The 22,781-nt window shown below is 35.1% G+C and overlaps 3 protein-coding genes across 3 annotated transcripts in view; 2 read left to right on the top strand and 1 right to left on the bottom strand.

The window, feature by feature from the left end:
* The first annotated feature begins 335 nt into the window (after window positions 1–335).
* Window positions 336–15,142, top strand: LOC125855393 (uncharacterized). The gene is made up of 3 exons (XM_049535114.1): window positions 336–340; window positions 12,618–12,727; window positions 13,480–15,142. Exons 2-3 carry the CDS (start codon window positions 12,622–12,624, stop codon window positions 15,060–15,062), a joined length of 1,689 nt encoding a protein of 562 aa, XP_049391071.1. The 5' UTR covers window positions 336–340; window positions 12,618–12,621; the 3' UTR covers window positions 15,063–15,142.
* LOC125855831 (uncharacterized) lies at window positions 2,790–3,740 on the top strand. Its single transcript, XM_049535515.1, has one exon. The coding sequence runs from the start codon at window positions 2,790–2,792 to the stop codon at window positions 3,738–3,740; it is 951 nt and encodes a 316-aa protein (XP_049391472.1).
* A 666-nt stretch (window positions 15,143–15,808) lies between the features above and the next one.
* Window positions 15,809–22,781, bottom strand: part of LOC125854252 (protein CHROMATIN REMODELING 20) — a 63,634-nt gene continuing 56,661 nt past the window's right edge. The window contains exons 19-25 of the mRNA XM_049533747.1: window positions 21,909–22,044; window positions 21,350–21,417; window positions 20,919–21,142; window positions 18,699–18,902; window positions 18,536–18,614; window positions 18,188–18,456; window positions 15,809–16,486 (exon numbers count right to left, since the gene is read on the bottom strand). Of these exons, the coding sequence (XP_049389704.1) occupies window positions 16,069–16,486; window positions 18,188–18,456; window positions 18,536–18,614; window positions 18,699–18,902; window positions 20,919–21,142; window positions 21,350–21,417; window positions 21,909–22,044 (1,398 nt within the window). The 3' untranslated portion in view covers window positions 15,809–16,068. The remainder of the gene's footprint in view (window positions 16,487–18,187; window positions 18,457–18,535; window positions 18,615–18,698; window positions 18,903–20,918; window positions 21,143–21,349; window positions 21,418–21,908; window positions 22,045–22,781) is intronic.

The following is a 22,781-nucleotide window of genomic DNA, read 5'->3' as shown; positions in this document are numbered from 1 at the left end:
AAAATAAAATTTTGAAGTTGAAAATATATTTTATAAACAAACTTAAATTTTTTTTGGGGTGGGGGGAGGGTCGAAGGTAGGAGTGAAAAAATAAAAATTTGAAATAGAAAATATTTTTTAAAAAACAAACTTAAATTTTTTTTTGAATGGGGTGGGGGATGATTGGGGGCGAGGATAGGGGGTTGGGGAGGGGTAAAAAAATAAAAAATTGAAATCAGAGATAACTTTTAAAAACAACTTTTAATTTATTTTTTTTGGACGAGAGTGGTGGTAGGGGGCTAGGTGTAGGGGTGAGGATGGCGTTCAAATATTGAAGTTAAAAAATTTTTAAAAAAACAAGCTTTAAATTTATTTATTTTTTGCAGGGAGGGGACCCGGTTGGGGGGTTAGTTTGAGGGTAGGGACAAAAAAAATTGTAATTTAAAGTTGGAAGATAGTTTTGGAGAATGTTTTCCTTTAAGTTTTGAAGGGATGATCTGGAAAACATTTTCCAAAACATTTAACCCAATCAAACATGAGAAAATTGGAATAAATTTTTCGAAATTTTTTTCCTTCATACCAAACACACACCCTAGGTGATTCCAAAGGTAGTTTTCAAGACAAATCTTTGAGTAAGTAATTTTTAACACCAATTTATGATTTTCACATCAAAATGGTGGGGGGTGTTTACCCATGGACATTAGTCTTTGCACTTTGGATGCTTGGGGATGATTTCTAACTCATTTTTTTAATATAATTTTACATGTGAGTTTCAAAAATTCTTGGGTAACATGTTTTCCAATAAAAAATTAAATTTCCTTAGCCTTTGGATTTGACTTTTTGGGGTCGTTTGGGACCCGATTTCAAGAAATAGCAATATGGGTGTTATTATTCAGCTTTTCTCATTCTTAAATCATAATTGAATAGATTGTGTGGATTCTATGGATCGGTGCAAGGGAAAGGCCGAAACTCGGCCCATTCTTCTACTTTTTAAAGACAAGTTGACCTCTTTGACTTATTTACAAAGTGTTTTAGACTCTATGTGTTGTGTTACTGTAATGGGGAGCAATGGGAAATAGTGGGAGTGTGTGTGGGTAATGTGACAAGTACCCACCCGAAAGCTAGAGTCAACCATGTGGGTTAATTGCACTTGTTTGAGTCATCACTGTATATTATGCTCATGAGTGGCTTTGGTGGATATTATGATTTCCTTATTCGTGTGATGCCCATGAGTGATGTTGTTGATTTATTGAGTGAAATTGTCATCCTCTCATTATGCATATGATCTTACATACTTGTAATTGTGATGAAACTCTTATATGAAATGACACTATGAGAAATTGAAGAAGTTATCTGAAAAGAAAGACAAGAGAATGTGACTTCGAGGGACATGCCCCACACCGAGGATGAATGCAGATATGAATTCGAGCGATGTTCTCTGCGCCGGGGTAGGTGTATGGACTTATATGTACCGCATGGGTCCTGACTATCCTCTGAGCAGCGAGTGTGTATCGGTAGGACAGACATGCAATATTCTCTATGACATTTGCATTGCAATTGCACTTCATTTTCATTGATTGTACTGTCTGTGAGTGATTTATTGTTAACATTTCATCATGATCACCTTCCTGCATCACTGTTTGAGGCTTGCACTTAGGAGTACACGAGGTAGTTGCTAGTTGCTCTAGCAGATGTCACATACCTTACATTATGTCTTTATTCTATTATAGAACTGAAGACATTCAGACTTGTACTTTCATTGAATCTATATTATTTTCTAGTGACTTGTACACGTGACACCGGGTTTTGGGGAAGGGTATATTTATATTTATAAATTCTGAGTATTGTTTCATAATTCTTTGTTTTATTTTCTTATTTTCACAAAGGCTAACCTCTCTAGGTGGGATAAGATAAGTGTCATCACATTCGATTTTTTAATTGTGACAAGAAAAAAACGCATGTGCTTTGCTGTGAAATTTTCTATCACCGGGTATTCGTAAAAAAAAATCTTATAGAAAATATTACATATATATAGGGCAGCAAAGCTAAAATACCCCAAAAAATTTTTACACCAATTCGTTTAAACAAATTGAATAGATCATAGTTTAATAAGATAATTTATAGTACTATTAAAAATGATCCAACACTCCATCTGTGCCATCCTTTTTCCCAAACAACGTTGAGTTCCAAGAATCTTCTTCTGTGCCCACCATTTGGTAATAGTGGTCCAAAATGCTTCATAAAACAGTTAAGATTGACTAAATATTTATTAATGATTTATATCAAAGTATCAAATTAAGTAACTTAATCTTAGTGGTTAAATTCACTATAATTTTTGCATTCATTAATTTGATAACACCAAATCATATCAAGTTTTTAGCTAAATATTTGTTCCCAAAAAAATGAATGTAACCACATGTACTTAGTACCTATCAGAAACGTGTGGCAGAAAAAAAAATGAAAACATCAACCTTACAAACATTGGTCTCTCTACCTTGCCAATTTCAACTAGTAACAAAATAAGGTAAATTCCCCTTTGCTTTGAGGTAAAATCAGACTGCTAAATTATTATGCATTCTCATTCTCCTTCTTCATTCATATCGTGACGACGAGGAGATTGTTGAATTCTAGCCAAAATGTTCATTCAACCTCCTTTCAAGATCTTAGAGATCATTGTGATTTCTGCCCAAGACCTTCCTCCCGTGTCGAAAATGTTACGCACCTTTGCAGTTGCATATATATATAATGACCATAGATTAACAACTAGGGTGGATCATCAAGGTAAAACAAACCCTACATGGAATTATAAGATGGTTTTTCGTGTGGATGACAAGTTTCTTAATTCAGAATCAGCTTCTGTAATGTTTGAGATCTACAATGTTGCATGGTTACGCGATCTCCCTATTGGCACAACACACCTTATGATAAATAGTTTTTTCCCTCCTCTTTCATCCAATAATCCAACCATCAGATCAACTACGCTTCATATTCGTCGTCCAAGTGGTCATTTACAAGGGCTCCTTCATGTTAGTGTTCAATTAATTGACACTAGCCCTCCAGAAATCCTCTGTTCTGGGAGTGAATTGAGCACCTCAATATGTACAACCGAAGTTTCACCATCAAAAGATGAAAGAAGAAATTGTTATGACAATACCTCGATTATTTCTAAAGGTCATGACACGCTATATGAAGAAGAAATTACCAAGAATACTCATGATCAGGATATCAAAAAAAATCAAAATAGGGGAATGTTACGTAGTAAACGTTTAATGTCTAATAGCAATTCAGATTTATTATCTCCAAATCAAAAGATGAGAAGTACACCAACAGTAGTGTCATTTTGCTCAGGGGTGCAACCTATACCATCAATTGTAGCAGAGGATATGAAGAAAGGATTATATCAAACAGGTGAAGGAATAGATTATGGAAGTTGTATATTTGAAAATTGGACTATACAAGGTGAAAAAGATGAAGAAATCCAATCGATGCAATCAAAAAACTTGACATGGGGCTCAGATGATCAAGTTCACGTGCAAGAACACATTGAGATTAATAAGAAATCGCGAAGAAGAAGACGTGATTCAGATGGAGGAGGATTATTTTCATGTTTTGGCAAAGCATATGGTTTTGAATTCAAACTTATTTGTGGATCAAAAAGCCCCAACAAGAAGAAAGACAAGAAACTTGAACGCCATAAGAGCCTTCCTTATAATAATAATAATAACCATTATGATGATAACTTACACAGATTTTACATATAATTATTCATTTTTAATTTTTGTTAAGAGTAATTCTGATTCTTCTGCCAATGTTAAAATGGTTTAGAGTATTCATAACGATGACAATTTCGTAAATTGTACCAACATATAATAGAAGGAATGAAAAAAAAAGAAAGTAAAAGTCTCTCTAGACATAATACCCATACGTATATGTTAGTTTGTTTATAGGTTACAATTTATAATATAGAATTCAATGATGAATTATTTTACCATAAATAGTGATATCTTTGAATTTCTACTAGCATACAAAGCTCTTAATACTTTGATCTCCTTTTTCCCTTTCCTTAATTTAACTCATCAAAAGCATGATTTTCTTAACATGAAAGTTAAATTACATTAATATCTTTGTTATTAACTAATTGAAAAAACTCATTTAATTAATTAAATAAATATATAATCTGATCCTTGAAACATTATAACACAAAAAGTTATTTTCGAAAATAGAGTCCATTTGAGTGTCTACATTTTGCAAGTGTCACGATCCAAAAACTCGAGTCGTAATGGCACCTACCAAAACTCATTGGTAGGTAAGTTGACTCATATCCCGAAACCACAAGTAATGAGCATATTGGGCAGAAACCTTAAAATAGCAGAAAGATAAATAACATAATAGAAGAATAACAATGGAAATGAGAAATGACATAAATATAAACAATAGGACAAGATTTGATCCCACTGCCTGGTGGAGAAGGTACAAAGTTGCTAAAACGAGTACAAGTTCCAAAATAACCAATACAAAAGACTAGCCAAAAACTATAAACAAAAGGAGACAAGTCAAATTAGGATGCTATCAGCTCACCCCAGTCTCCGGAAGTCCCCGTTGAAGTGCGGAATCACCCCTGGTGACGGGCACTCGGATCTACATAAAGAAAACAGATCAGAGTGTAGCATGAGTACCAAAACAATAGGTACACAGTAGGATCATAGGCCAACTGAACTTGAAAGCAAATACATAAATAAAAACGAGGAAATAATCTATAAATAGAGGTCACATAAACGGAAAAAAAAACATAAAGCTTTACTATATACATCTCACTTCCTGAAAGAACAAAGCGGTAAAGAAAAGAAACTATCTAAAACCTAATTTGAACCCCATAAGCCCAGAAGGTACACTCGTGCACAATTGAAAGGTGAATACCCAAATAGACCCCCCACAAGCCCGATGAGTACACATAAGAGTTAATGATACCCCTAGCTACGACTGAGTATAATTCGGAACTAAAACGATCAACCCCAGATATGAATCGGGGTAAAGGAACCTTGAAGAATACAATAGAACCATAATGTCAGGACTCAAACCCCAGACTAATAAAAGTGTGTCCGGACTCAAACCGAGACCGATAGAAGTGCGTAGGGACCTCAAACCATGGCTAGCAGAAATGTACACGGAGCTCGAACCAGAGCTAAGAGAAATGCACATGGACCTCAAATCGTGGCTAGAAACACTCCGATGAACTTCCATAATCACATGTTGATTTCCAAGTAGAAAGATACCATAGAGAGAAAACTCCATCGAATTCATAAGGGACCCACTTCAACTCAAAACCCATTACTAGGTTCGATGCAACTAATTAGGCCTGGGATCACAACTTAAACATGTCGGGGCCATAGCATAGGAAAGTTATGGATGAAATTCCAATAAGAACAAAGTTTTCACCTAGCAAAGGATTAATACTACCAGACTCAAGTCTGTTACATCGGGAGTTAGAATCATTTGAAGCGACATCGGGGGATTTCTAAGGCATAACAGCTCCAAATAGTAGTTCTAAGGCAATCACTAGCCTAATCCTAGGTAAAGGCCAAGAATAAGTCACCAATATCAGTACAACCAAACATATAGTCACAATATGGCATAGTACGACAATGCACATAAGGTAGACATGCTTAATTTCCCAGAATTTACCCAAAAATAAGGCTAAGACATGATTTCTATCAACTCGATATGAATCATGCTAAGAACCCTATCAAAACTAGCTAGAAAGTATGTAAATACCAACACAAGCTAAGTGTAAGATTAGTAAGTCGTAACCTAAATCGAAAGCGAACACGCACACTCCAAAATCGACTAAACCAAAGCTCTACCTTTTTGAAACACCATCAATCGTTATCACGCTATCAAATAAATAATCATGACATCAAAAAAATATGTTTTGACACCTAATTCACAATAACTAAAGATAGAACTAACAACAAATCAAAAATAGCATTATAAGACCCGAGCAAGGAATCCCAAAATTGGCTCTATCAATTTGCCCCATTCAGTTCAAAGAACTTGTGCCCACAAAATGGGCACAATCTGAATTTTAAATCAACCCAAAACAACTCATGCATCAAGAATTCATGATATCACCATTGAATGATGTCCAAAGCCTCCTGAAGCAAGTCAGTGTCACGCGGCCTAAGCCCTAGGCTGTGAAGCCTCAAACCAACCAACCAGAGAGCACCGTATAAGACCTCAAATAGACCATTTAAATACTTGAGTGGTAGTTGTCTCTATATGCAAACTCCACTAAGGCAAAGAACTAGTCCCACTGCCATTTAAAATCCAATACACAGACCCGCAACATATCATCCAAAACTTGAATAGTACGTTCTAACTACACACTAGTCTGCAGATAAAAGATTGTGCTAACTCGAGTATCCAAGTACTCTTTTTGAAAGGTCCTCTAAGATAGAAGTGAATCGAGAACCCCTATCTAAGATAATAGACACATGCACCCCATGGAGACAAACTACCTCCTGAATATAAACAAGATCTAGCCTCTTGGCGCTAAAAGAAGTCTAAACAGGAAGAAAGTGAGTTGACTTGGTCAATCAATCCCCGATGACCCAAATACTATCCACAACTATAAAAATGTTTGAGGCAACCACAAGAAAAAATCCATGGTGATGAGCTCCCATTTTCACCTGAAATGGGCAATCTCTATAACTCACCAAAAGGCCTCAAATACTCGACCTTCACCTTATGGAAACACAAGCAATGGGACACATAGTCCGCAATATCTCTCCTTATACCACTCTACCAGTATTGCTTTCCAAGTCGCGATGCATCTTCGTTATGCATGAGTTGAGTTCAAAACCTTTGCACCGGCTCAGTATTTCACATTAGTTAATGCAAGGGTCAACTTCAAACAATCATATATTTATGAGTATAAATAGTTAGCTGACTCCTGGCCTATCAAATTAAAGGTATGTGAGTCTTCTTTCCAACGTCACTAAGTTAACATCAATATGAATTTGGAGTAAAATAGTATGACTGTTTTACTAGAGACATTCCCAATATACCAGAACTGACCTTTACAAGTCAACTTTATGGTCCGTGAAACAAAGTACAGCCCATAATTCAAGCTCATGAAATCAACTTCTGAAACTGAATTTTTGGCTGGATTTCATGAACCCATCTACGGGACATAATTTAGGCCCGTAGAATGAAGTTTTGAAACTTGTTGTCATGCCTAATTTTCATGGATTCAAACTACCGCTCATATATCAAACCACAGGCCGTGATTAGGGATCGTAGAATAAACTTCAAAGGCTCAAATTTCTCGGATATAATCCATGACCGTAGATCCAACCATGGGCCGTGGTTAGGCCTCGTGAAAAGTTCCAACAACTTTTTATTGGAGTTATTTCAGTATTTTCTCATTCTCCCTATGCCTAAACCTCCATATTTTAGTACCTATTTGGAGATTATATCATAGTATTACCTCAAAATACTCTCGTATCTTTCTCCCCAAGCTTAGAGCAAGAGTCAAGAAGAACAAACCTAAGGTTTCAAATTTCTGAATCAAGATTTCTTCAAGAACTCTTGTTTTCTACGGCATGTAAGGCTATCACTAAGATATTAAGTTTTTCCTTACACCCTACATCTATGGTTTCAACTAGTAAGATCAAAACTAGGGTATTTACCCCCAAAGTTCAATATATTCAAAATTCTCTCTATATTCCAATTATTGATTCTTGATTTGATTATAAAAATTTCACTACTTCATATTATTAATGATCTTTGATTGTTGTTCATGTTTAAATACCATATGAATCATTTTTAGCTGAGAGTTATCTGAAAACCTTGACATACTATCTCTTATGAATGGTTTTCATAAGTAAAGTGAATTTCAAGTCTGAAAGCATTATTTTCATAAAGAGTTTCAAGAAAGCATGAATTGCTTTTCAAGTGCATTATTTTCAAAAACAAAAGCATAGTTAGCTTTAAAGAACGCATATCTTAGTCTCGAGAAGGTACAATCGGTTTTTCATAAAATCATAGTCTTTTAAAGGAAGTGCAGTAAAATTATAAAGAAACATTTTTTAGTATTAACTCAAGATATAGATTATCAGTTTTTCCCTAAAGTGAGACTTTCCATAAATGGGACATCATATAGTTATTGAGCATTATTATTTTGGGAGTAGTATTGAGCAATGAATTAGGTAAGGGTTACATAATCCAAACCCTGTAATTGTATTGCCAACGTATGATAGGATTGTGTCGTTGATTTAGGTAACTCCTCATAAAACCTCTATTAAGGGCACAGAGATCAAATCCATTAGTTAAGTTCGTCTTTTGCCCTAATAAGGTGCAGGATGACTCTTGCAACGTGGGCAAGATATTGTATCATCACAAGCTCACATGATAATTGTCAGTTAAAGAAACTGCCCAAAAAAAGTAAATTACATTATTTTTAGTACTTGCTACTAATGCATACATATTTAGTTGTAAAGCTCGGTCGATAAAATAAACATGCATGCTTTACTTTTCAGTTGATTATTTTACAGTCTACCTTCAAACTTACTCTTTCAGTTCAGTTTAATAGTTGTATCATTCAGCTATTTTGCATACCTTACATTTCATGTACTAGTGTCATTTGGCGTTGCATCTTTAAATGATTTAGATTTAGGTATTTAGGATCGGCAACAGACGTTTCACTAAAATATTTTTTCATCAATATTTGGTGAGACCTCTTTGCTTTTGGAGGGTTCTAATTTAACTAATCTATTCAATACTTAGCTAGTAGAGTATGGTTCTTGTCGTGGCACCTATCCTCGGGTTATTAAAGGCTTCATAGACAAGGTAGACAAGTTAGTCGAGTCGTGGTTTTTAGATATTTTCAAATTTAGTCATTATTATTATTATTTTGACTTTTCAGAGTTTTAGATAAAGTTGTTGAGATGATCTATGTTTGTGTTAAATAATTATGATGTTCATCTTTTATATAGCTTCCGCATAAATTATCCGGTCTTCTAGTTTAGCAGTAAGTTACGTCAAGGATTCGCTTGAGACGAGAAATGATTCTGTGTGTCGGTCAGTATATAAGCTCGGTGCGTGATAAATTTGATATCAGAGAACATAGTTTAAGTGTCTTAAGATGTCTATGAAGTCATGTCTAGCAAATTCCTTCTTATAGGTGTGATGCACACCACATCTATAATAGGGAGGCTATAGGATATTAGGAAATACCAACATTCTTTCATATTCTAGTTTGTGCGATTGAGTTTAACTCTAAAAGTTTTCTTCTAATTTGTGTGTTCCCGTATTTTAAATCATGCCTCCAAAGCGTACCGTCATTTAGAGGAATTCCACAAGTGATGAGGTTCCCTCTAAAATCGATGCAACTAATCTGTCTCCTTGATTTCAGAGGGCTCTAGTTAGTTATTTGTCTCAGGGCATGATAGAAATTCCTTGGACTTTGAAGTCGTTTGGGGAGATCGCATGCACTGAGAAGGGTTTGGTTGTATGCTTCATGTTTTGGGTATGGGCCTCACCTTTGAAAACATTCTAGGTAAAGTCACTAGGTCTGTATTTGTGATAGAGCTTCATGTTCGTGAAGAGTTACTAGTACCTGAACAAAATTAAATCTCATTTTGATCTTAGACTTCTAATTTCAATTTTCGGAGGTAGAGAGCTCTCAATTTTGGGAGATTTTAGAAACTATTTTGATATTTCTTCGCTAGGGTAGGATTCTCACTTTCTACTTGATGTTTCCCCATTGATTTGTTACTTATTTCATTATTTAATCATGTATGAGTAACAAAATTTGAGAAGGGCTCAAATAATTTTTGGGGAAATTTCAAATTTGAGTTCCTTACCTTATAGGTATAAAGTGATTTCAAAAACAAACCTAAAGGTTTGGAGTTGACTTTTTGACTTAATTTTTCACCCAAACTTTTATATTACAATATGGGTATGTGTGGATTCATATTATAACGTTGTGTATGATTTTTATCGTTTGGGAGCCTAATAATATGATTTGGGAGGGAAAGTTATTGATAAGGGTTCATCACGACGCATTTGCCCAACATTCGGGGCAGGTTATGTACTGATCCTTTAGACTTGTTTTGGGTAATAAATTATGGTATAAATCATGTTATGAGTTGGACGTATTGAATATTGATGGGACTAGATATTTAGAGTAATGAACGCGTTATCGTAAAATCTAGTTTAGAATATAAATGATAGATATTATTTTACGTGACACGTGTACTTGTTGTGTTTTACTCCTTTTTCTTGTGTTACAACATATTTGTAAGAGTTTATGGTCTATTAGAATAGTTTTAAAAGCATTTTTTTGTGATGATACATATATATTCATGATTCTCATGAATCACAAGGTTATTACTATGAAAACAATGATTGAAGAACACTTATGTCATAGGAAATAGTTTTGATGGATTTGATTATTGATAATATCTAGATAAATTGATGAGTTCATGGAGCGATATATGAGCCTAGCGAGCCCTCCACAAGCCCCACCTTCAACCATGCCACTTTGGAGGGGGCGTATAAAGGTAGGATTATTGGCTATTGCTTTGTAGTACTGCATATGATTTCTTGCCTTGCTTTATATTTCTTAATATTGATCTTTATTGTGCTTTAGTTTTACTTAACAGATGTTTTTGGTTAGTTTCTTATACTTAACATTTAAAATTATTTGGTTGTTGCATTAACTTGATGATTCTTAACATAGTTCTTATGATATAGTAATTAATTTGTATTCCATCAACTTATGATACCTACTAAATATTCATATTTTCGTACTTACTCATACTACTTTTACCGCATCATTTTTATGCAGATTCTAAAACTATTGGTACCTATTGATTCTGATTATTGAATATTTTTCTTGATTTGAAATTGTGCTGAGCTCTTCACCGCTAAACTACCAGTAGCTTCAACCAATTAATCTAAAAAAATATCATACAGTTCATCCAACCCCTATGAGTTCTTCACTAATAAGAATCTACAGTGAATCACCACCAAGACTTGTTGCTAGATTCATCGTTGATGGCGTCAGTGTTAGCCACCGGATAGAACGCCAAATGATTTCAATGGCTAAGTTATGTTCACTATAATTTAAATTTAATGACTGCTAAAATAAAATATGTTGCTCACTGAAGACAAACTACCATCAAAGAAAGTGTTTCCAACAAAATTTAAATGATGTTAATGAGATTGGATAGAGAAGGAGAGAAATAAGGGAGTAATGTGGTGATTTTAGCTATTAAAGATAAAGTTAGACTATAGACTATAATTAAAAAAAAAAGGGAAAAATGACAAATATACCCCGAACTATTGTAAATGGTAAGCATATACCATTCGTCATACTTTTGGGACATTGGTGCCCCTCCCGTCCAAAAAGTAGATCATATATGTCATTCACTCTAACGGAAGGCTAAATAGGGACACGTGGCGCAATCTTATCTGTCGATTCAATTTTAATAAATATCGGATCGGTGGATAAGATTATGACACGTGTATGTCCATTAGTATAAAAGGTATATATGCTCTAGTTTTTTGATGGCAAGGGCACCAATGTCTCAAAAGTATGACGGAGGGTATATGCATACCATTTACGATAGTTCAGGGGTATATTTGTCCTTTTTCCAAAAGAAATCATTCATTTAGAAATTCATATATAAAAAAATATTTATTTATAACCAATATCTATAGACATACTATCTTAAAAGTATGAACTTGTGACCTTTTCGAAGGGTTGTGATTTTACCAAAGGGTTGTGACTTTTTCGAAGGAGTGCGACTTTTATAATAAGACACTATTAACGTATATTCATACTATCATTTGTTAGCTATAAATAAGAGGAGTTTCCTTTCATTTTTAAACTCTAATTTTTTAAGTTTTCTACTCTTCTTCTTCTTAAAAAATCGCAAGTGTGATTTACGACAGTTGAATAAGTTTGAAATTCAACGAAATTTAAAGTATAACTACAAGAAAGAGTCGGTAAACAAATTGTATACAAATCATTTATTAATTCACAAATATATTTTTCTCCTACGATTTTCATCACGTATATACTTCAATATTGTTTATATTATTTTAAAATATTAACATAAAATATATGTACAACACACATGTTCATGAACTAGTACACATTGATGTATAAATATTTGTTTTTGTTGATAAGTACAAAGAAAGTGAACTAAAGACATTTTATAAAAGTTAAAAATAAATAAATAAGTTAATCCCCCACCGATCCCCCATGGACCCAAACCTGGATACAGCCACCTCCTTTGAGGTACAAAGCAATGTCAAGTAGAACAACTTTACTTTTTCTCCTTATATTATTGATATAATATAATAAAGCAGCAGCAGCAGCCCCTAACTTGTAAATATATACTTTGATCTCTTCTTACTCAACCTCTTCACCAGAAAAAAAAATCTCTCTTTCTTGTTTTGTTTGTCAAACAATTTGATTTTCCATTTGACTGCTATATTGACCAACCCCATATCCCATCTATCTTTTTTATGTGTTTTTGATAAGCTGAGATCAAATTCTTGATAATATTTTTGTGGGTTTTGAAGTTTGTCAATTTTTTGTGTTGTAATTGGAAAGAGGGAGGGAAAAAAAATATGTTAGGGAGGGAGTGTTGGTGTTGGGACAATTTATGTGATTATTACCCTGTTGTTGAATCAAAGAAATTTTCTTTGCCTTTACCCCTTCCTAAATGGCCTCAAGGTATGTCTTCTTCAAATTTCTTGTTTTGTTTTTGTATTTTTCTCAATTTTTATTGTTCTCTTTCATAAAGGCCCTGTTTTTGTGTCTGTCTGCAGTGCATGTTGAATATGATGAAAGATCAGTTGTTGTTTGAAGAAGAAATGAATATATATGATTCCTTTTTTTTTTCTTTAATTGAACTCAATTCTTGTGTTCTTCTGTATGTTCTGCTTATTTATGATCAAAAGGGGTCAACAAAATGAAATTACTACTTCTAACTGAGAAAATTTTCTGCTTCATGGAGCAGGATTTTTTTCGTTTTTTCCTCTTAAAATCCTTATTGGGAAGAAGAATGACAAAAGATTAGTTTTTGGAATTTCCTGCTGACTTTTTGTTTAAGACTTGGTCAAATATGGTGTTCTATTCTTGGAAATTCATGAACTTGGTCAACTGTTTGGCTGGGAATGGGATTTGTGACTGTTTCACTGTTCAAATCTGCAGGCTTGAAATGTTAGATTTTCTGAGAGCTTTCAAATTTAACTAAATTTAGATAACTTTGATAGAGCTATTTCGATTTCTGTTTCTATTTAATATTTATTGTTCCTCGCACATCGCTTATCGTATTATTTTGTTGTAGTTACTGTTTCTTATTCAGAATGTTGTGTCATGCCTTGTTTAGTATTTTGCCTTGTTTGTGGGATGTATGTGAATTGAGAAGAAAGAGGCATACTGAATAGAAGCTCAGTTTGCTAATGACATATGTTGTTTTGTAGGCAAAGGTTTTGGAACAGGAAGAATATGTTTAGGGGAAATTGAAGTTGCTCAAATCACCAAATTTAAGAAAATTTGGGGTTGCGGCTCATCGTTTGGAAAATCAGACTGTGTTTCGTTTTATAAGCCAGATGGAATTCCAAAAGGATATCATATCCTTGGTCACTACTGTCAGCCAGATGGTGAGCATATAACTGGCTATGTTCTTGCTGCCAAAGACCTATCTGATGTCCAAGATTCAGCTTCAAAGCTTCCGGCTCTTCAAAAGCCTCTGAATTACACTTTAATTTGGAGTTCAGACTCACAGTACAATGGAGGTGGTTATATTTGGATGCCAAATGCTCCGGTTGGTTATAAATCGATAGGATGTTTGGCTTCTGTTGAGCCTAATGAACCTGATCCTGATGAAGTTAGATGTGTCCGAGCTGACCTGACGGAAAATTGTGAGGCCTCTGAAATTATGTTTAGTTCAGATTCCTTTTTCCAAAGGAAACAATTTCAAGTTTGGAAAACTAGACCCTGCAAGAGGGGCATGCTTTGTGCAGGGGTTTCTGCTGGGACGTTCTTCAGTAGTACAAGCTTCAGTTCTGGAGATGAACTTGATATTGCATGCTTGAAAAATCTCGCCTCTTCTCTACACGCAATGCCCAATCTTGAGCAGATACATGCCCTCATCAAGCACTATGGACCAACAATGTATCTCCATCCAGAAGAGATTTATTTGCCTTCCTCAGTTCCATGGTTCTTCATTAATGGAGCTCTCCTTTACAAAGATGGAAGGAATAATGGTACAGTCATCAACTCAAAAGGCTCAAACTTGCCTGCAGGAGGGTTAAACGATGGTCAATATTGGCTTGATTTGCCAAATAAAGATGATGCAAATAGAACCAGTGTAAAATGCGGGAACATTGAGAGTGCAGAGCTCTATGTTCATGTTAAACCATCTTTAGGAGGAACCTTCACAGATATTGCAATGTGGATATTCTGTCCTTTCAATGGACCAGCTACTGTCAAGATTGGATTGTTGAGTTTTACTTTGAATAAAGTAGGAGAGCATGTCGGTGATTGGGAGCACTACACACTCCGTATCAGCAACTTTTCTGGTGAGCTCTGGAGTGTGTATTTCTCGGAACATAGTGGTGGTGAATGGGTAGATGCCTGCAAGTTGGAGTTCATCGAGGGTAACAAGCCAATTGTATATGCATCAAGAAATGGCCACGCGAGTTTCCCACATCCTGGCTGCTATCTTCAAGGCTCTTCTAAACTCGGGTTTGGACTGAGAAACGATTGTGCCCGTAGCAAATACTATGTGGACTCTAGCAGCAAATATCAAATTGTAGCTGCCGAGTACCTTGGAGAGGGAGTTGTTGCAGAACCACCATGGTTGCAGTATATGAGAGAATGGGGTCCAACCATCATATACAACGGGCGATCAGAAGTGGAAAAAATAATCAAGCATCTTCCTTTTTTCATGAGATTTTCAGTGGAAAGTCTCATTGAGCTATTTCCAACTGAACTTTATGGTGAAGCAGGGCCAACAGGACCTAAGGAAAAGGACAATTGGTTGGGGGATGAAAGATGGTAAGTGGTTTGGCATAGCTGCTCACCCCTATGAATTGGTCTAAGCCCACCATTTCTTGCATAGATTTGATGTGAGAAAGCTGCTTCACTACAATAGAGGGGGGTGTTCAAATGAAAACCTTTCTTTGCCAGCTGTGTCGTAAGGTATTGTTCGTACTGATTGATTATCCAATTCTATGTAAATTGTAACAACAATCATAAATTTTCCATGATCCACAGTAGTGTATACATGTCCAACAAATCAGGGTGCGTTTGGTAGTGTATAAGAATAATGCAAAATAGAGTATTAATAATGTTTGCGAAAATGTAAAAAAGATTTTGAGAAGCAATTGAGTATTTGACCAAAATAATGCTTGTATTAAATCCTTTTGGACTACTCATACCAGGAATTTTCATGAATTAATAATGAATTTCTCAATAAATGATAGTATATAACTAATTATAGGCGGAAAAAGTATACCAAATAAGGTAGTTGATGCATGCATTATTTCTTCTGATACAATCTACCAAATAACCTCCTAAGAGACATCATTCTAGTCACCTCTCAAGATTTATTTTAACATAAACCAGCAACACTGAAATTAGAATAAGAAGCCTCCCTTTATATATATATATATGCACACCTAATCAGACAGTATGTTCTGGATGCACTTAAAGAGTTCACATAAGGTAGTCAACAATAACCGAATTGTAAATCTTGGACAAAATATGAACAGCATCTAGCAGAAAAAAGAGGGATTTTCCTTCGTTGCAATATGATATAGCAGTTAAGCTTAGTTCAGACAAAAGAGACATTCCTCCTCTGTATTTCAAAATACAACTGGTGACAACAATTTCACTTTACAAAGAGCCAAGTCTCAGAAGAGCATTTCCATCTACCCTACCCCAAAAAGAGTATATTGTTTCTCAAGTCATGGCTGAAACCTAAAACTGAATGTTTACCAAGTCCCTCGCAGTATATTGAATCGCCCCAAAAGGAACTGAACTATAATATAAATACATGGATAGCATTACTTTGTTGATCTACCATCCTTGTTAACTCCCTCCCACTTTATCTCTTGAGCACACTCCCCGCAAACAGTGCTGCAACCCCACTTTGTCCCTTGACTTCTAAGTGTAAGCAAATGTGATAGCTTTGTGCACTTCCTATGCACCAAACGGCATCTTGAACTCCCCACTGAAAATACAAGATTACTGTCCTCTGGCGGAAAAACGGTGGCCCTGGGAACCAATGGCTTTTGCTTTGACAATGATTCAGTGGTAGAGACATGCTGCTGCTCAACAGGTTCATCAGGCGAAACTCGCCTCTCTTCCCATTCAATAGATCTCCGATACACTTCCCACGCCATTTCCTGCTCTTCTTTTGATAGTTTTTCATCTTCATTCTCTTGCAGGAGACTTTCATGTTCATGATAATTCGCAATCCACCTGAAGAAATAACTAAATTCTTAGAAACATTGTTCTTCTATTGATAAAGTAAATAATAATTTAACAACTAGAATGAGTTTCCGCAACAAACTAAGAGTCTTGTTTGGATTGGCTTTTGACTTATAAGCCAGTCATAAGTTAGATATCCTAACTTATAACTTGGGCTTATTGTTTTCATTTTAGCTTAAAAACCAAGCGCTTATAAGCACCTCTATAATTTACCCAAACACTCCAAAAGTGCTTAAAAGTCTAACTTATGGCTTATTTTTATCATTTTAGCTTCAAACCAAGTGCTTATAAGAACTTTTTTAATTTACCCAAAATACTCCAGAAGTGCTTAAAAGCTATTTAGGGTTTAAAAGCACTTTAAATAAGCCAATCCAAACAGGCTCTAAGTACACCCAGAAAAAAAATCTTAAGCTTGAATGAATTGCTAAATAAACATCCAGACAAATACATAAGTAGGAATGTCTTTTAACCCAAAAGACATTGCAGGTTATGGTTTTAACTAATAACCACTAGGTTAATAAAAAGAGAACACCTAAAGAAAGTAAAAAATAGAAAAGAGGAGAAGAATCAACACATCATATTAACACAAATAAAAAATAGTCATTCTAGATAGAGCAAACACTTGGATTAAAAGGTGGTATACTTGGTTCTAGAGGAAATATTTGTCAGCATCAGTAGCGAAGGAAGAACGCAAAAATCAGTATGGAAATGATAGAAGTAAAATATGGAGAATCGCTGTAAACAAAAGGCATTTGCTCGAAAACTTCTAGAGCATTATGAGCTCAAAATATGAGAAGTAGGTGCTCCGTAGAACTTTTCATTTCTTTTTCATAGGTTAAGCAGGGGCACTAATGTCCGGATAACTTACATATCATAACAGATCTTAAGGTACGCTGGGGTTTATCAGACACTAAAAAGAGAATAAAGTGATCCAGGTCAACCAAGAAATCAGCTGGTGGATACTCTTTTCACTCTGGAAAGATGGATATCATAACAAGGTTTCTAGAAGTGATGACAGTAATATCATCTTACTCCAGCTGGTGGATTGTTTTGTTTAGTTCCTGACTCAGCTGGTGCAAGGCTGACATCAGACAACAACAACAGACTTGATAACAGAAAGAACCAGTCTCATTCAGCATTGACAGATCAAAAGGTTGATTTTAAGAACGATGAAGAAAACTATTAAAAGAACTTCCAGACACCCATTTTTTCTAAGCGAATAATAATTATGCAGAAAGAAACAGAAACCGAATTTTTTTGGTTGTTTTATTTTGGAGAAGGGAAAAATATACTTCGTTACTGTTTCTTTCTGCATAATTCTTTAAATATCAACATACTTATTCGCTTAGAGAAAGGAACCGAGCATACTTAAACTGGCCTAGACAAATAAAAACAATAAGGCTTTTCTGATTATAGCAAATCAGTCACCCCCACAGGTTCTGGATATTCTCTCCTATGAAGTCTAAAGCACGCAAACCATTACACTATTAATTAGAAAGGTGAAAGATAAAGTGAAACTTATTCTAAAACCCACATACACACTCAGCTATATATAGTTTAATGAAAATGTATAATTGAAAAATCTCAGAACACAAACTCATTGCACAAGACTCCCAAAACACATTGAAAACAACAGAAGTTATGCTCTGAAGAAATTATTGAAAATAACGAAGCAAGAAAAGAACATCCTACCGCGGATGATGCCTGTCAATCAAACTTTGCATTAGCTTGTCAGAAGAAGAGCTTCCATTTGGAAGGGTTAATTTTTGTTTCAGAACACTTCCAACATCTACATTTGTGTTTGCTTCACCAGCATGTTCTCTAACTTGCTTCAATTCCAGAGGTATTTCACAGCTTTCGTCATCTCCAAATTCAAAAAGATGCAACATTTCCTCTTTAGATATAGTTCTATGTACTTGTTGCCTATCAACCACCCGTGCTGCAAGACCTTCCTTTGTTACCTGCTTAAATCATCCACTTAAATAATTCAAGAAATAAAAGTTATTCTGACATGAGCTGATTCTGGATTCTTTCTTTTACCTGACGCTTGTATATCTTTTCCTCCATTGTTCCATGTGCCAGTAAACGGTAAGCAAAAACAGGTTTCGTTTGACCATACCTAGAACCATACAAAGCATTCAGGCTAAATATATATTCTAATGGAACCTGGGTGTTTTATAATGAACAAATTTGGAAGACACACCTCCAAGCTCGGTATATAGCTTGAAGATCATGAGTTGGATTCCAAGAGCCATCAACTATAATTACACGGTTGGCAGCATAAAGATTGATACCAAGAGAACCAGCTCTAGTAGATATCAGTACGCATTTAACCCTTCTATTCAATGGACTGTTAAAACAGTCAACAAGTCTCTGCCTTTCAGATGATTCTGTTCTTCCATCAATCCTATTACCCAAAATTGGAGACCAAAAACTCTCAATAACACAATTAGTGAAAGCAAGAAAACGAAGACAAACCACATCCGCAGAAACAATTGAGCGAAATAGCATTCACCACTATATCCCCTTATCGTAACTTCTTTTGACAATTCGTACTATTGTATTCCTCAGCATTAAGGAACGCTTGCCACCTCCGAAAATATTTTACACAAAGGAGTAAGTCAGAATCTAGATTTACAAGGCACCTAAGAAGTCTACAAGTTCATCTACTTCCCCTTATTGTAACCTTCTCTCTTTCCAAAATCAACAGCGATATTGGGCTTCCTGACCTTCAAAACTGGAAAAACTTTGACTAAGATGTAGTACAAAATCTGGTGTAATATTTGATAAGAAATGGACCTTGGGTCTAACTCGAGCCCAAAAATTACATTGTGAAATTGAGAATTGACTAATGATATATAAGGAAATAATCAATTCCCTCCACCAATGTGGGACGCTTAACATCCCCAACACATCAAAGACTGGATTTCTAGAGCACGGACAACACAATATGAGTTTGATCTATTATAAGAAATGGACCTTGCGCCTAAGTCAACCCCAAAAAGTAGCTAATGATACGAGGACTAACCAAAACCATATAAGGAGACAATAAGTGGAACACTCGATTCTAATCATTTCTAAATCTTCTAAGGTATAGTGCGAGGAAAGAAGAAATGTTGGCAATTTTAGTTTAGATGGAATTTGAGGACAATTTCAATAAGACAACTTTTAAAATAAATCCACTTATTTAATTAATGTTCAGTGCACCAATTATTTTTTATGTTCCATTTTACCATAACCAGAAGGAAGAGATCCGGCCATAAAGAGCTCATGTGATGAATAAGAAAAGCTAAACTGATAAGTAAAAACTAACAAGATGAGTAGACAACTATGTCTACTTCTTTGAGAGTGCACTTGGATAGCTAGTAATTATAACGACAATCTCTGAAAATATGTGAAGGTGTGTGCCGCATAATATGTGAATCAATGGGCTTGTTTTCTTTCCATTGTTGACTGGGGAAATGTTATTCTTTTCTTTGACTAGATGATTGGAATCACTCTAAAATTAGGTCAAATGTTCTTTTGAAGAAGATGAAATTTGCAAGAATTGTATCTTTCAAATGACATATTGTGAGATATTCATAAGAAATGCAACAACAAAGATGGTTCCCGCTCCAATGTTGTTTGAAGATACTTTTAGTATGCTCCCTCTAACATGTCAAGCTTTTAGATAAGATGGACACACTTTACCATAATATTATAGCAGGCTGAGATCCTAATCTTGGTTTTGGACAATCCTCACATCATGAGCTAACTTTTGAGTTGAATTAGAAGCAGAACCTTACATGTTATTGTATTTCCTAATGTTGGGCTTCATATTATGTTATCCAAGCTCAAGTTGACAAGCATGAGAATACAATATGATGTTAAATTGTCCACATTGATTGGAGAGTGGACATTTGTCTCTTTAAATGTTCTTGGGCAATCCTCACCACATGAACTGGCTTTTGAGGATGGTTAAGCTTAAGGTCCACTTTTTCAATGTGATATCCAAACAGGCAAATATCAAGAGTTCGAGTTTCATCTTCACCCATCAATAAAAATTAAAGTCTGTATTTGAAAGGGCGTGTTGTAAACATAGTAAGCAAATAAAAGTGTGCTCCTAATAGCTCAAGTGTTATAATGATATGGTCACACACTTCAACATGGTACAAGAGTAGGCAGAGGTCTTGGGAAAAAATCTCACCACCACCCTTCGTCAAAAGATATTCACAAGTTTGGCCCATAAGAAAAAAAGGAACTAGGCTCTTATGCAAAGTAACGTGTTGAATCACATAGTTCAACAAATGCCAAAGAGAATCAGTAAAATCATGTACTGTAGTATTAACAATAACAACAATGAGGTAATTTTCACCATCATCCAAAATAGTTTATTTTTTGAGAAAGATCATCGTCCAAAATAATTTAAACAAGGTATACACACCTGTACCAGTCTTTCCGCCGTTTCCAGTACTTCCCCTTTTTCCCTGGGCGCGTTAGTTTTGAAAGATATTGTTCAATGAGATCTAGGGTTGACAAGCTCTGACTAAACACAAGTGCTTTGTCACCAACATTAGAGCTCATTGTCAGGATGTCGAGTAGCAAAACCATTTTGCCACTATAATCAACTTCTTTGCAATTATTTTCTAGAAGATCACTCCACCAATCCTGCAAAACAGAAACAGTGAGCTGAGAAACTAATAATGACATTTCAAAAAAAATGGAACAATCACCACATATAACATGAATTGTAGAATGTAGATACAAAAACAAAGTGTATATACAACAGACAGATGGCAAGAGTTTCCTGAACATCCATCAATTCACCATACCAGCAAAATTACAGAAGTTAGCAAATCGGAGCAAGAAATATACCCCATGGAGGAAGCCATTATGATTTTTTTTGAGAGCTTCATTGTTGCTATTCGGCTTCTCTGCAGAAACTGACAAACAGATATTTATATGTGATAATGAAGATAGGCTAGTTGACATTTCAATAACATATTAATGGAAACGCTTAATACAACCCAATTTTATTTATTATCCTGAACTCACTAAAATCAGGCCATAGAAAAATGGTAATAGAAGCCAGACATGGCTCCTGGTATCAGAACAGGAGCAGGTGAAATATTTCCGTAAGTGTTGGTCACTTGAAGACATTGTACGCGAATTCAATACATCATGCAGTTGATATACTTAATCAACACTGCTAAAATATCATAGAGAGATTAATATGCAATATATATGATCAGGAAGTACATCCAACTACATGGAAGCTCAATTCAAAGATTCCTCTGGATGCCTCAAGAGGCAGATCTATATCAATATGCTATAGGCTCAAAAATTAAATCCTTCTAATGAATCTGTAACTACCAAAAGAAAACTAATTGCTAGCTGGTATGTTATACCCAGAGTGAAGGAAAACAAAAAGTACCTCCAGGAACCACATTATAATCTGTGTTCTCATCACTTGAGCAATCATCAGCAAGAAGGATCTCAACAGGATCTTCAGGACGACTACAGGTTCTGTTTTCTCGCATCAATTGCAAAATCCCAGGATGGTTCCATATCTATAATCAACAACACTTCTTGTTAGCAGATATCTATCGTTATATACACATATATGGAAGAGCCACTGTAACCATGTTAAGTAAATAAAAACACCAAAGACTTTAATTTTCCTACGAACTCTGCATTATTCATTTTACAAAAATGACGGATGTTTTCATCCAGGCTTCAGAAAACAAATTTCTATTTATTTCCTTTGCTTTTTATAAAAAGAATATTCATAAAGAAAATGAACCAAAAAACAGGATGACCGTGGCTAAAAAGCAACGATCAATCAACTAAAGCTCAACCCCAAAACAGTTGAGGTTGGCTATAATAATCCTAGGTGTTCCTTTGCTTTATCCAGCTCAAACCACTTGCTCAATTTTCAGAGTACTCACCATAATAAAGACATTTTCATGTTTTTTAAAACTATTTTCATGTTGATTGTCTATCTATTACAAGAAACAAAGAGAAGAAAGAAAAACTTCTATTTATTTCATTTTCTTTTTCATAGCTCAATCCCAAAATAGTTGAGGTTAGCTCTATCAATCCTAGGTAATCCTCCGCTTTTTCCAGTCGCCCCTCTGCTCAATTTTCAGAGAATTCACCATATTGTTAAACAAGTTTCATGTTGATCTTCCACTTACCATAAATATCCCGTTATCCGAGCTGGGCAATAGCTATACTTTTCAAAGTTCACATAGGAACAATCTATATCCTATATTATATTAAAAGCACGAAGATCCTTAATGAAATG

Source organism: Solanum stenotomum, chromosome 2 (genome assembly GCF_019186545.1).
Source record: "Solanum stenotomum isolate F172 chromosome 2, ASM1918654v1, whole genome shotgun sequence".
NCBI lineage: Eukaryota > Viridiplantae > Streptophyta > Magnoliopsida > Solanales > Solanaceae > Solanum > Solanum stenotomum.
Note: the sequence above shows the minus strand (reverse complement) of the source record. Positions and strands in the feature narration are given on the sequence as shown.

What these genes read in the sequence shown, in the direction of transcription:
- LOC125855831 (XM_049535515.1), top strand. Translation starts at nt 2,790, where the DNA reads ATGGTTTTTCGTGTGGATGACAAGTTTCTTAATTCAGAATCAGCTTCT.
- LOC125855393 (XM_049535114.1), top strand. Translation starts at nt 12,622, where the DNA reads ATGTTAGGGAGGGAGTGTTGGTGTTGGGACAATTTATGTGATTATTAC. An exon ending in CCTTCCTAAATGGCCTCAAG is followed by an intron (nt 12,728 to 13,479) that starts GTATGTCTTCTT and finishes GTTGTTTTGTAG; the next exon opens with GCAAAGGTTTTGGAACAGGA.